Source organism: Eleginops maclovinus, chromosome 18 (genome assembly GCF_036324505.1).
Source record: "Eleginops maclovinus isolate JMC-PN-2008 ecotype Puerto Natales chromosome 18, JC_Emac_rtc_rv5, whole genome shotgun sequence".
NCBI lineage: Eukaryota > Metazoa > Chordata > Actinopteri > Perciformes > Eleginopidae > Eleginops > Eleginops maclovinus.
Window position 1 is genome coordinate 20,163,267 of NC_086366.1, and position 13,980 is coordinate 20,177,246.

The 13,980-nt window shown below is 42.1% G+C and overlaps 1 protein-coding gene across 4 annotated transcripts in view; it reads left to right on the top strand.

Annotated features, from left to right (window-relative positions):
• nectin1b (nectin cell adhesion molecule 1b) overlaps nucleotides 1-13,980 on the top strand; it is a 148,785-nt gene that overhangs the window by 57,791 nt on the left and 77,014 nt on the right. For all 4 annotated transcript variants that reach the window (XM_063906733.1, XM_063906734.1, XM_063906735.1 and 1 more), the window contains exon 5: nucleotides 530-681. In XM_063906733.1, coding sequence (XP_063762803.1) covers nucleotides 530-681 — 152 coding nt within the window. The remainder of the gene's footprint in view (nucleotides 1-529; nucleotides 682-13,980) is intronic.

A 13,980-nucleotide genomic window follows, 5' to 3' on the forward strand; every position in this document is an offset into this window, starting at 1 on the left:
AGTGAACCATGAAGACAAACACCTCAGGCAGGAGAGAGGGGCTCCACTTCTTATTGACAGCCCAGCATTTGGTAGATTCTACATTTATCGCTTGATCAGCTGCCTCTCTTGACAGGCCCCCTGAGTCTTCAGTCCAGCCATGTGAGCTGTGCTGTAGTTGAGCATAGAAGCCCTGTTTCTCCACCCCCCACCTTCCTCCAACCACTGTCTGTTTTGTATTCCTCATGCCAAGAAAGCCTGTGTCCTCAGGCATCAACTATGTCTTGCCTGTTTGGACCTGCTGGGATTCCCTGTCCTCATAATTTTGTTTGGACTTGATGGATGATGGCTGAAATATAGCTCTGTCAAATATTTCTGGTATTTATCTTACCCTCGCACACACATCCAGGTTTGTTTGGCACTAGAGACTGTATTTTTCATGCGCCTTGAATTGCTTTTTCTGCTCCTGGGAGAGGGATTTCTTTATTTTTTTCTGGGGTAATTCTGCCTTTTATAGTGTCTGTATTACCGCCTCTTTCTCTCACCACAGCTTGAATGGCTCCCTGCCCAGTAATGTGGAGGTCAAGAACAACAGCCTGTTCTTCAAGGGACCTGTGACCTACGACCTGGCCGGCACCTACGTCTGCGACGCGACCAATGGCATCGGGACTCGCACTGGCATTGTGGACGTCAACATCACAGGTAGTTTGATACAGGCGCTCGCTTCCGTTCTGTCTCTTAAGTAACTCTGGCATGGCTTGTGTCAATACAGTACCCTGCTAAAGGGAACCATCAAACCCCCTATTCACACAAATATTCACACAAATGATGAAAGATGATAGTCTGTGTTTTCTCGATGCTACTCCCACCTGGCCTGGCTGTGTGGACTGCAAGAAAGGTGAGATGAGTTTAAAAAAGAAAGCCTCTGTGTTTGTGTATCATCGCTGCTCACACAAACTGTGAGAACACAACAGCCGCCAACACTCTCACCCTGCCCTGTTAGGCTCCCAGGCGCATGTGTGGGAGCGATATAAAGCAGGTCTATTATCAGGGCCTAAAATAACATCAAGGAATACGGGGGTTTGAGGTGAGGGTACTGTATTGATCATAGTTTGCTCGCATCACGCTCCCATTTCTCCGAACAGCCCTTGCCTCTTTTGTAGTGGAGCTCTGCCTCCATTCTTTTGTCTCTTCTGTCTTCTGGGGAAAACAAAATGCTGAACAAAACTGATTCAGTTCCCGTGCCTTCCACATAATCGCTGGCACACACGCACAGTGGTTCCTCTGGGTTTTCATCCATAGGAGACATATTTCCCACTAAAAGGCCTATACCAGATTTCACTATATGAACTACTAATGTGGGAATCTTTTTTATATTGCTACCAGCTGTGTGTGTGGTATTGGGAGACTGTGACAGTTTTACTCTGGTCGGACTGGAAGGACTTTTTCCCTTCACTCTTTGTTCTGCTTGGTTTCTGGGAAGCGGGGGTGTTCTAACTTGCATTGCTTTGCATGTTGACTCATGTTGTGTCTCTGGGAACGCTTGTCTTGGTGTGAAGTGAACAGCTGTGCCTTACTGTATCATTGGATACCTTTTTTTTTTCTCCATGTTTCCTCTTTTTCACTGTGTTCTTCTGTACTGCTTAGGGGTTAAGCTAGGAGGACAAAGCAGTTCTGTAGGGTGTGATGTCATTACCTGCGTTGTGAGAAGTTGTCAAAGGAGAATGAATAGCCCCGTACTTATCAAGCAGGAAAGTGAGGAAGTAATCTACAGTTTGGAAATCACCCAGCACCAGCTTGTGTTGAGTAATTGTGTTCCAAAGACATTGTACTCTTTGATACTGTATCCCTTTAGAGAAGGCAAAACAAAGGCACCAAAGTAATTTTCTATTTCTGCTTTTTCATTGATTGCTTGAATTAACAAACCACACTGGCATTGTCCCTGTGGTCTTTCTGTTTATTCTCCTCATTTGTGTGTTTAATTTTATTAATTGAGTGCGGTGAATAGCGCGTGGGTGCATCATTTGAGCACATTCAGTTTAAATTTGAATGTATACATATTTAAAGCCAAGCAAAGGTTTGGAGGGTGTTGAGCAGGTTAAAGGAAATGTAATGATTGAATTTGAAGCTCTGAAAACACTCTGTGCTTTCAGCGAGAGCTAGCTTTTACTCCCTACTACTCTGCATGTTTACCGTAATCAAAACACTTAGTTATTACATGTCATCTAGAGACCTTGCATTTTGTAAAAGAAAGGTGTTTAGGAATTTCCTCGAGGTAAAAGAACTCAATCTTTGATATCTGGAGATTTACTAGATATGAAGCAGTTGTCATTTCCGGGTTTCCTGTTTGTCTGTGCTGCTGCATGTTTGTGTTGCTGATCACTTATATTAGCTTAACTTAGTCGATCTTGTTAAAACTCGTGATCATGGCAGTTACTTCACGTTGTAAATCTAATCACACATTTGTACAGTTCAAGCACTCTTAATCCTCTTTCTATTAACGACTTCCACGTATTTCCACAGTTGCTTGCACTCCTTTTGGCTTTGCTAATGGTAGCTGCCATAGCTTGATAGCTACCTATGAGAGCTAATGAAAGCTCTCCTCCCTCCCCATGATGCTATCTCCTGCTCTATATGCCTCATGTTCAGTTATTTCCCTGTCTCCTTTACTGGTAACGGTACATGTGTTGAATGTAGTATAGTTACAAGGTTAGAGGCGGGAATTGTAGCGATAGAAACCTGGCTCCACACCTTAGAAAGTCAGTTGTTAGCAAACCCCTACTTTGGTGCGGACCGACCAGAGCTGTCCCCTGTTAATTCCCGAGCAGCCAGGACAATGGGTGACTGTCAGAAGCATTGTCAAAACTGAGATGATTCATCACAGTAAATCTTTCCCACTTGAATTAAGAGAGCATTGCCTTCACTTACCGTGCGAATCTTGCAAATGTATCCTAAAAAGAAGACTTCCCTCTGTATAATATAATATATAATAAACTGGCTGGAAGCTACCTACAAGTGGGTTTCTATGTTGTTAGATGGCACAAGTCATGATATTTTTGAGAACATCCCCTAAAGGTCCCATACAACCCTTAAAAAAAACATTTTTGCCAGTTCCCATAGTAACAGTGACAAGTTAAAGGGAGAAGAGCCCCCCTCGTAAAGCACAGTTCAGAGCTCCAACATGGCACCCAGTCAAATTGCTGGTCACAAACAGCTAGAGTACACTGTCAAACATAAGTATGGTTAAGGTTGCAGAGTGCAGAAGCAGCATGTTCAAACGGGCTGAGCTGTCCCTGCCCTTGTGTCTCACGCAGCTCCGACATGGATACGTTACAGTGGGACGACGCTTGTGCTCTTTGCTGATGTTGTGAAATGCTAGCCCGTCTTGAGCCATCTTGTCAGCGTAATCTCCCACACTATCAAAAAACATCATTAAGCTTCAAGGATGTAAGAAATGTTCCTGTTCAGAAGACATTTATGTGAATGTAGTGTCAGATTCTGCATCCGTTACGTAGACACACATAAAAGAGTCTAGAGGTCAACTTGAGGGTGGGCATGGCGTTTCCTTCTAATTCTTTTTGAAGTCTTCTGTGCAGCCTTGACATTGGCTGAGCTTAATGACCCGGTGGTGGAGTTAAAGAAGTATGCTGATGCTTCATTAACTTCAAAGAGCATCTTTGTGCCTCCCTACAGCCTGAGACAGGCCTGAATGAGACGTGGCAGGTGAGAGAGCCCACTGTTGGCTACTTTTCAAGGCTACACCATGGGGGCTTCAGTAATGCTAGCTAAGTGTTCTCCCTTTGCAGAAAGGGAAGGTGACCAAGCCTATAGCTGCAGGACATGCTCAGCAGAGCGACCAGAGCTGAACATTTCTAGACTAGTGACAAACATGAGTATTTATGTTCTTTATTATAGGCACATTGCAATATTTTTGGACTAAGAAGCCATCTGGAGAGTGTTTCAACTGTCAATGACTCTGGCCTTTTTTAGCTCTTGGTTAACCGTATTTGAGCAAGGACAAATATGACAAAATCTATCACGCACTTTATGCCACTATCACACATAGTGTTGTCACTATAGAGACCTAGATTTATCCAAATGCACTACTACTAGCTGTATTATGCATGGGATTGGCAGTAAAGCTTTTTATTTTCATGTTGTAGTTGATTTTTAGATTGACACAGCAATATAAGCCTGCCAGGGAGGTAACCGTGCTTCCAGTGTCGCGAAGAGATAAAATATCCGTGACAACTTTTTTGTATCACAGAAAAAGCTATTTCCTCACAGTTGGAAACAGCACTGATGGAACACTTAAAGAAGGCACATTTTAATCAAGCTCCTCAATTCATGGACAGATTTGTGGGAGCTGCATAACTGTCACCTCGGCAGATAGCGGGGCCACAGAGCACCTTGTTTCAATTAGTTTGGGGATAGTGTTTGTGGTGGAGATGGCATCGCCTACGGTGAGGCACATGGGCAAAGACGGCTTTCTCCAAGGACATGTGCTCTGCAGATATGGTGTCGCTTGTCAGAATTTAATGAGCCACTCTCCCGTTTTAATCAATCGTCGCTTTCAGGAAAAAAAAGAGGTGAAAGAGGAAATCTGAAGGAAAAAAGAAGAGAATGAGGGGATCTATGGCGTGAGAGAAGAGCTTCATGGAAAGGGCCTGTTCTTAGCAAACACCTCTTTTCGATCTTATTCAGTTCATAACTCTCCCGAGGGATGGTTGACAAGTCGTCAGGTCTGATTAATTAGCAAATTACTAAAAGGCATCAGAGGCCATGGTAAAATTGAGACGATTAAACAGCCTCACAATGAAAGATATTTTTGACGATTGATTCCTAGAAGCTTTTCAAACCGCCTGATAGGAAGCAATTGACTCCAGTGAAATATTGCAGCTGAGAAAGCTGCTGGAAAAGAGCTGAATAATGTGGTTGAACCTCAAAGATCCTCCCCAACTTAAGAGACTCAAAAAAGTCTTTCATTAAGATAATCAGCTTTCCCACCATCACACTCGAAACAATTCCAAGCTGCCATCTTTTCCAGCTCATAATGATGAATGGCCGTTTTGTCAGGATAACCTTACAATTATGTCATTATCTCCCCTGAGAAAGAGGATGTGTGTGTTTTTCTTTTATACACAGTGATGTGACTTGTGGGAACATTCCTCTCAGTGGAGCTGCACATTGACCGCAGAATTAATTTGTTTACTCACTTAAATAATGTTTTGAACTTGATAAGATATTTTTTAACCTTGACTCTCTCAAACAACAGCGCTAATCTTTGCGAGATGGAGGCTGGAGTGAGTCAAAGACAATGCATAATTCTTGCCACTTTAGCAGGATCAGCTGTGAAGGATAATATCAAATCAGTTTGGGGTCAGCCAGTATGTGATCCTTTCAGCCATTCCACTTACCACCCAGCAGCGCTAAGTTTCATCCCCTTTTTGTCGAAGCTGGGGCGCAGAGTTGCTTTAAAGGTGCAGTCAGCTTTGCTATAGGGCTTTACCACTCAGGTTAAGCTGGATGGAGTGAGAGCATTGTCATCAATTTAGCTGAAAAGTGTGAGGATGGATCCTTCTGTAAGCACCGGAGCCGAGATCTATTCACGCTTGCTTGAACCTGTGTTAGAAAATGAAGTTGAGAGGTACCACACAGTGAAAATGAGATGAATAAAGCATAGGCAGTCCAATGGATTTATAAATAAATAACTAGATCCATGTGACAGAAAGAGATGCTTCAGTGGATCTGATTTTTGGGGGAGAATTTAGATTCCAAAAATGGACTCCAAAGCAAACAGGAACTAGAATTGTTGCAAAGGTCTAAGTATGTAACACTCTGTGTTAAAGACAGTGAGGCACAGTGGTAATGAAAGGCTATGAATTAAAAAGTGCCAACATAGTTCTTTTTTTCAACTAATTTCACTCAAATTTCTTTTTGGCTCCACATTACCAGTTTGAGCAAACAAGGCCTTTGCCTAGAACATTATCTCTGTCTGTACAACGTTTTCAAATGCTTGCCACCAGTTTGGCAGGAAAGCAAGTTCTTGGCAGCAACAAAAGGAGCGTTCTCAGCATAAATTTAATTTACAGAGCAGGAGAGGGTATTTTTGAAATGACAGTTGATGTTGTTACTTTGTGAGAATAAATGTAGCAGCTTGAACTGGATGCATAACACATACGTATTTCTTTTTGTGATATGATACTTATACGTAACTACAGTTGGACATTTGTTAAAAATGTATGATGTATATGAAATATATTGGGTTCATTAGTGGGTTTTTTACAAGATAATTCTCTAAAAAAAACACTCTGGTTCCTTCTAATTTCCAAGTCAATTAGAAACTGTGAAATTGATGGTTTGAATTGGACACATTCTGGAAAAAAAATCTACAAAATAGGTGTGCCCATCAAGCCCACCCTATTGAATTACCTTATACTCACAATTGATTCTTTACCAATCTTGGAACCCAGAAGCGGAGCTGTATCTTTTGGGTCAATAATTACTTTTTCTTTGGGCTACTGATTGTTTCCAGTCAAATAGGAGTATAAGATGTAAGAATGGAGTTGGATTGGAGAGACAATAAAATGTAGAACTTGCTTTTTTAAGTAGCCAGTTCACAAGCTAATATCATCAGATGTCAGATGATATCCTATGACTTCTGAGATTGCATTTCGGCCAATACTTTCAGCCTTTTTAGTTTTCAATAGAAGCCTGCCAAAATGCAATTGTTCAATAGTACTTAAACTTCAACCGGAAACCAGAATGCTGAATGTAAAGTGCCAAAATTGTGTCCCCTTGCCTCAAATGTAACTGTTTTTCTAAAGTGAAATTCCTTAATGTCTTGTTTCAAGAAATTCATTACTTTGAAGATGAGGCGATACATTTTCATAGGATTTGAAAAGGGGATTCTGACAAGAAGGCGACCATGGTAGTTATTATTATGCTTCATGTAATCCACTGAGGCTGCCAAAATCAATCCAAAACTGCAGTTGGTGGCTCTAAAAAGAAAATAGCAAACTGTAAATAACATTGGTTGTTGATGGCATGGTTCACTTTTATCAGTCTCGAAACAGACTTGTAGCTCCATCTGTAACCGTGACCAAGGTGATTGCTCCCGCGTGATAAAACTTGTGAAACCGCGACGGGATCATCCTTGAATAAAACAAGTGTCGCACCATATATTACTGACATCTAACAGCAGAGCCGCTCCACGCAGGCATTTGTCTCCTTTCTTTCCTCTGACAGAGACAAGAGACATTATGATGTCAGCTCTGCACAGGCTCCTCCAGCAATGTGAAATTTGTTTGTCTTCGCCTGTCATGGTGGAGACTGCCTCAATTGGTGCTATAGCTGGAGCACATCGAAGTGTCGTCTCCGTGCATTATTCATAGATTCAAAGGCCACACGCGTATATCTTGTATATCATTGCACCCTCACTTCAAGTACATGCATGCTGGCAGTTGAGGAGCTCATCCAGTGTATTGGTCCCTTCCTTTAATGCTAGCTTCTCATCACCCTTAAACCTTCTGACAGAGCATCTACAAACCAAGATGGATTTCAGTTCTGCAGGCTGATAGAGGGACTGCGTAGCCCCCGACATCCTCTCTACAGGAGGGACTACTAGCTGCTCAGATCTTGCCAAGAATACACCTCATTATCCAAATGAGACATTAGCATGAGCCGCTCCCGTGCTTGCACACCATAGGCCGCCCCATAAAGCCTCCGCTGTGTTTTGCTCTGCCAGTGAGAGCACTGAGGGGGAAGATATTGTGGCTGCAGCTCATTTTGCATAAAATGGAGGAGGGGGATGCTTACTGTGTAAAGGGGGCCACTTTTTTTGTTGAGGAGAAGAGATAGCCTGGCTGTGAGAGTGAAATGGAAATGTCACAAGGGGAGTGCATGTGAGAGCAGAGCAGCTGAGATCGTAGTGATTTATCTTAACATTTGTTTCTGCATGGCTTGCTGTTTCTGCTCTCCGGAGGATATGCAGAGGAGAGGGATGTGGCAGACAGATGGAGCAGGGGGATTGGCTAGGACCCTTCAGCCCAGCTCTGCTTCTCTTCCTCGTCTGCCTCCTCCTCCCTCCTCACCGTCCACCCATGTGGTGTTGGATCTGTCACGCCTCCCTGACAGCCTGATGAAGTAGGTCAGACGCTGTCCCAGGGTCTGACCACTGGCTCCAGAGCCGCTGCGCGGTGATTCACTCATTACACACACAGCTCAAAAATAACAGCAAGGAGATTGAAAAAAACAACAAGGAAAAAACCAACAGAGGATGGTGCGGTGAACAAACATGGCCCCGACCTCAACTGGCTTAACGCCTTCTAACATGGAAGTTTGTTTAATGTTTGCTGACCCAATAAGGCGTCCTTACAGTACTTAGCACTGCAGCCACATACAGGCTAGAAGAGAAATAAAGAGATGCATTAAAAATGGTGTCTTTTCAGCAAACGTTTCTTAAAAGAGCATTGGTGTTTAGATGCCGGTTTAATATTCATTGCTCATTCAAAGCTCATTTGTGTGTTTGTTCGAATAACATGATTATATTAATGTGCATCAGAAAGGGAATCAAACACACTTTTTTAAAGGAAACAAGTATTTTTCAGTATGTTCAACTCCACTAGCGTTGTGTTGGATGTTTGTTTTGTGATACAAGTCCTGCTTCTTGTAGATTACTTTTTAGTTTATTTCAGCTATAAATTACCGAAAGGGGAAACACCAACATTATCCAAGTTGGGAATCCTTAGTCAGCAAATAAATAACAAAGTCATAGATTGCGTGCGGCATCTGCTTTAGAGAGATGAAAACATGAAGCGTTTCCTGTTTTTCTGACTGGACTGTCCTGCAATTCATTGCATGTTCAAAACCCACCAAAGATGATTTGTATGCGTGTTATCTTCTTCAGCACACACCATGCCTACTATCCTTTTTTTGTGGAATCGAATATGAATTACTAATCTGATGTTTTTATGGCATTTATACCTGTGAAGAATCAGTGAAAGCAAAAAGAAAATTACAAATGGGAATAAATTGTAGATCTTAGAAGGCGGGTGTGCGATAGGGTGAAAAAGAGCTTTTCCTTGTCCTTTGCTTCCCGGCCGCATATTCAATTCTTGTCAGTGATGAGCTTTTATTCGTTGTGGCAGCCTTACATTTCCATGACTTCACAACCACTGGCAAATTCAGACAGGGGAGTAATGAGGATTGTTGAAACCACTGAATAAATGCGCCTTCCCCGATTGTCCCCTTCCTCACTCACTCATTACGCCATTCTTTATTTGCCGTTGTCACTCCCCCGCCTCTCAAAGGCACTCGCTCCATCTTCTTTTTTCCTCCATGTTGCCACTCGTCAAACTCTTAGAGTAGCCCTATGTTTTCTTTTCATCTTCTGTTGTCTGCGGTGTGTTCCTCATTTAGTCGTATTTAAACGCCACTCCCTGCGCCGCTCTTTGAAATCCTCTCAGTCTCTCTGTCAAAACACCTTGTCCCAGTGATTGCTCTAAGACTCAGGAATGTTTGTACCTGTCTAGTCCTCCTTTTCTTCATGTGCAGACATGACTGGAGCACACCCAGTAACAGTACCTGCAGGACAGAGTTGTGATACAGTTTCTCTCCCTTTGAAAGCCCCCTTTCTGCTTCACACAGTCCTCTTCTTCGGTGTGTTTGAACAGTGTGCTGCTGGCTTGTTTTCTGCCTTAGTTTACATTGAAATGGAAAACTGTGCTATAAATTGTTGGTTTCTGAAGCCACAAATCTGGCTTGAACAAGAGTGTGCAGCATTTGTTTACCATTTGTTTCTCCTAAAGACTCCCTCCTGTTTTACACAAATGAGTCAGAGTGAGAGTACTTATCGGGTTGCAAAGGAAACGGATTTGGTCAATGAAAATGGTCCGAGGTTGTAAATCATCCACTCGATCAAAGTTAAACGTGAGTGTTCAAAATAGTATGATTAATGCAAGACAAAACAGCATGGTTGCAGCAACTAAGCGGCTGCAGTATTTCATGTTGTTCATTACCTGTATACATCTATCATGCTTTTGGATTGAATTATAGCCTTTCATAGCACATCCTGGCATCTATTAATCTCAATAGTACATTTTAGTCATTGCAACTCAAGGTTACCCCACTATCTGCATTTTTTCAGCGTGGTTTTAATAGACACTACCTTTTGTTGCCTGAAACAGTATCAGGGCTGCCGTTGTGCTGCTTTGAGGTTTTTTTTATCTATGTGTTGGCAGGTGTTGCCTGGAGCGATGGCGTGCTGGTGGAACGCCTCTTCCCTCCTACGTACCCCAACCATTTCAAAATGTCTTTTATTATTAGCATTTCTGTAACGTTCGCACCATAGCTACTTTTATTTCACATTCTCACAGTATCTACATAGAAACAAAGGCACAGCGCTGGTGAAATTGAGAAATCTTTTTGCCATTTTCTTATCTTCCCTCATGCAAAAGGCCAAGAAGGCTGAATGGGAGGTTGCTAATTGACCTTGTGAAGGGATAAGTACATAACAGAAGTGAGCTGGATAACGCCGCGAGAACAGGCACTCCTCTTTGCCTGTACACCACTTTGAGTTGCAAAATACAAGCGGCTGTTCCTGCATTGCTCTGAAGTGGTCTGATGAGCGCTTTATGGAGTTTCATAGCTTCTTTCTTCTGCTTTTCAAGTACCTCCTATACAGAGGTAGAGCCACCTGAACACAATAATCCCCCATTCTATTCCTTTAGCAAAACGACTTAATACCTCCATTTCTCTATTCCTGCATCTTTCCGAGACCTCCATGGAGGTGGATGAGATGGGCAAAGAGTTATAAAAATACCTGCATGTTTACATCTGCTTTCATGTCTGTATTTTGTATGGACCATAACCCATTTTTATTAGCGTTGACATGCACATTCTTCGAATATGGGTGTCAGGAGGTGCTGTCACTTGATCCTTTATAGAAATGGAGGTGATAGGGAGCCCCTTTGAAGGCTCACTGCATCTTCTTTTACTGTCTATGCTCTGTAGTTTTTTTGATCCCGCCTTGTGCTTCCCGCCTCTAAGTAGTACATTTCGAGGCAACTATAGAAATGTAAGGACAGGGAGCTGCCTAATTACTGATGAGCGAGAAGACATAGCCTAGTATTAGAAGGTAGATGCTGGTAGAGAAGAGGATTATGGGAGAATGTTTTTTTCACTTTTCTCTGTCCTCTGTCAATTCTCTAGATTTTCACCCCCTCTTTGGGCTTGCTGGGAGTATGTGTTCTCGAGCAGGGGTGACCTGGCCCTGCTCTCTCATTCATGTGTGTAATGAAGGCCTCTGTCTGAATAATCCCATTAGGTAGTGAGATTAAAACCTGAGCTGATATTTGAGACTGTGCCCGGCACCGCTTTAGAAATTGGAGAGCTTTGCTGCCGGCCCTGGGAGAGAGGGGGCCGAGGAAGAGCAACCGAGGAGAGTAGCTGTGTTCAGGAGGTCGTCGCTCCTTTGGACTGATAGGGTGCCATTGTAATTAAAAGAGAGGGGATGGCTCCAAAGCTTCTTTCATCTTCGCCCAAATCCATCCCTTTCTTCCAGAGTTATGCAGAGATTAATCTTTTCCACTTAATAGCAGTTCTAATTGAGTATAATGGGTTTGATCTAACCAATAAGGGCAATAATTTAAAAAATCATTTTCTGCTTAAATGGGAATTTGTCTTTACTTGATGAGAATAGCAGAGGTTTTCAGATTGGCTGGTTGTTTTTGCCGTAATGCTCTGATTCGACTAGATATGACTTCCTGCAAGGCAGCACAGAGTTCATATCTCTAAGGAAAGTTTAAGATTGCTGAACACAAACCTTCATTTTTGATCAATAATGTTTAGTTTCCAATCCCAAAAACACATTTCCACATCACTGAACCATAATTGTCTAAAATAAACAATTTGTTGTTTAGGGCCATACTGAGGAAACCACGCTATCTGACTGTTTTTGCCTTTACATATTGACATCTTCGTAAATAATTTGTGCATATAGTTTAGGAATGGGTCGTTTTTTTCGGCTCCAAACCTGGATAATGCTCCAGATGAAAATAAATGTCAAAATGGTCTCAAGTGGAAAGCTGTATAGCTCAGTTGGTAGAGCTATGTACTGGGGCTTGGTCACCAACCAGTGCCTTTTTCGAAATTGGCAATTTTGTATACAACAAGATATGCTTGCCTAACAACTGTAACTGGCATCATTTGGTTATTTTTTGTATGACTTGAACTTATCGTACTTTCTCTATGACACTTATATTTGAGAAATGCTGAAAGATTTTGTTTAAGCGTTTCATGTTCAGGTGACATTTAGTCTTTTGCCGCTGTGTGTTTATATTATTTCAATCATTGTTTTAAAGACAGCAACTCCATAATTTTAAACACACACTTATACTGAGCTTTAATGCCATACTTTTCCATATTGTCTTTATTAGCACACTCTATAATGTTGAGGAGAATCCTCTGAAGTTGGGCCGGGTGTCTTCAAGATCCTCACAACACTATGTTAACACTTATTAAGCTTTCAAAAAAATCAACAGAGTCAATAGCCAATAGAATAGAATTTACTGAGAATTCAACAAAGTACAGCAAACACGAGTCGACTGGTTTCACAATGTTCAAGTTCATATTTATAGAAATTTCTTTTGTGTGTGTGTGTGTGTGTGTGTGTGTGTGTGTGTGTGTGTGTGTGTGTGTGTGTGTGTGTGTGTGTGTGTGTGTGTGTGTGTGTGTGTGTGTGTGTGTGTGTGTGTGTGTGTGTGTGTGTGTGTGTGTGTGTGTGTGTGTGTGTGTGTGTGTGTGTGTGTGTGTGTGTGTGTGTGTGTGTGTGTGACCTACCTCTCTTTTAAACCAGTAACAATCCAATTTCAGTCAGACAACTCACGTGTTTCATTAATATGTTTATTAGAAACAGTATATAGTTTGAGTTTGGCTTCATCACTCCACATATTAACATAGAACATTGAGTGATGATTAGATAACTATCCCCCAAACCTACAGGTAGAAGCTGGGTAGGAAGCTGGGGTGGTGGTGGGGCAGGCGAGCATCGCTAACGTGAAAGCAGCAGCAGCAGCAGCAGCAGCAGCAGCAGCAGCAGCAGCAGCAGCAGCAGCAGCAGCGAGGTGAACACATTAGCAGCGTGGAAACAGCAGTGGCGGCTGCAGCATTAGCAAGGCAGAGGTGGGCAGATCCAACAGCTTAAATAGAGCGCCAGATTTAGGAGACTATGTTTGGTTGGTTGCAAAAGTGATGAGGGGCGTTATGTGCGAATGTATCATTGGTGCTCGAATTGACTGCCTGAACAAGCTCGCAGGCTTCACCCCATTAGTCGAGTATCAGATGATGTCAGGTACCAAGCACCAGGACACCCTCTTTTTTGATCTTAACTTTCTCCAATACGTAAGAAGTAATTTGGACCTTTTGACCTAGGTCAATTTTAATAATGTCTCGACCATGCTATCCTTTTTTACTGACTCCATTTCTCATAATATCTATTCCTTAGTTTTAACCATTATTTCTAAATGTGTTGATTAATGGTATTATATAATATATCCCGTAGACATACAAAATATCACACAATAATAACCAGAATACAGTGTACACATTTTGTTGTATGTGTAACATTTTAGGGTGTGACATGATAATGTTTATTAATGTTAATTTAATTGACAGAGGATCAAGAATGAACATGATGTTTCTGTCAGTTAAATTTGCCTCCTAAGAATTGCAGAACCGGTTTTGATCTGATCCAGCTTTTTTTCATCTGATGAACAGAGATAATATCTATGCTTACTGGATTATGTGTCATAACAGGATGGTAATAAATCAGTACAACAGAAGGCAAAAATAGTATCATGGCAGTAAATCCTTTTTATCTCTTCTGACTTTGTCATGCCTTGTTGCACACCATGTCTGTAGTTTGCCCTGCGTCAACTGGGCTCTCCTTCCTTTCTTCCTGGTTGTTTCCATCTCCTTAGTCCTCTCCCACTCCATTTGTTG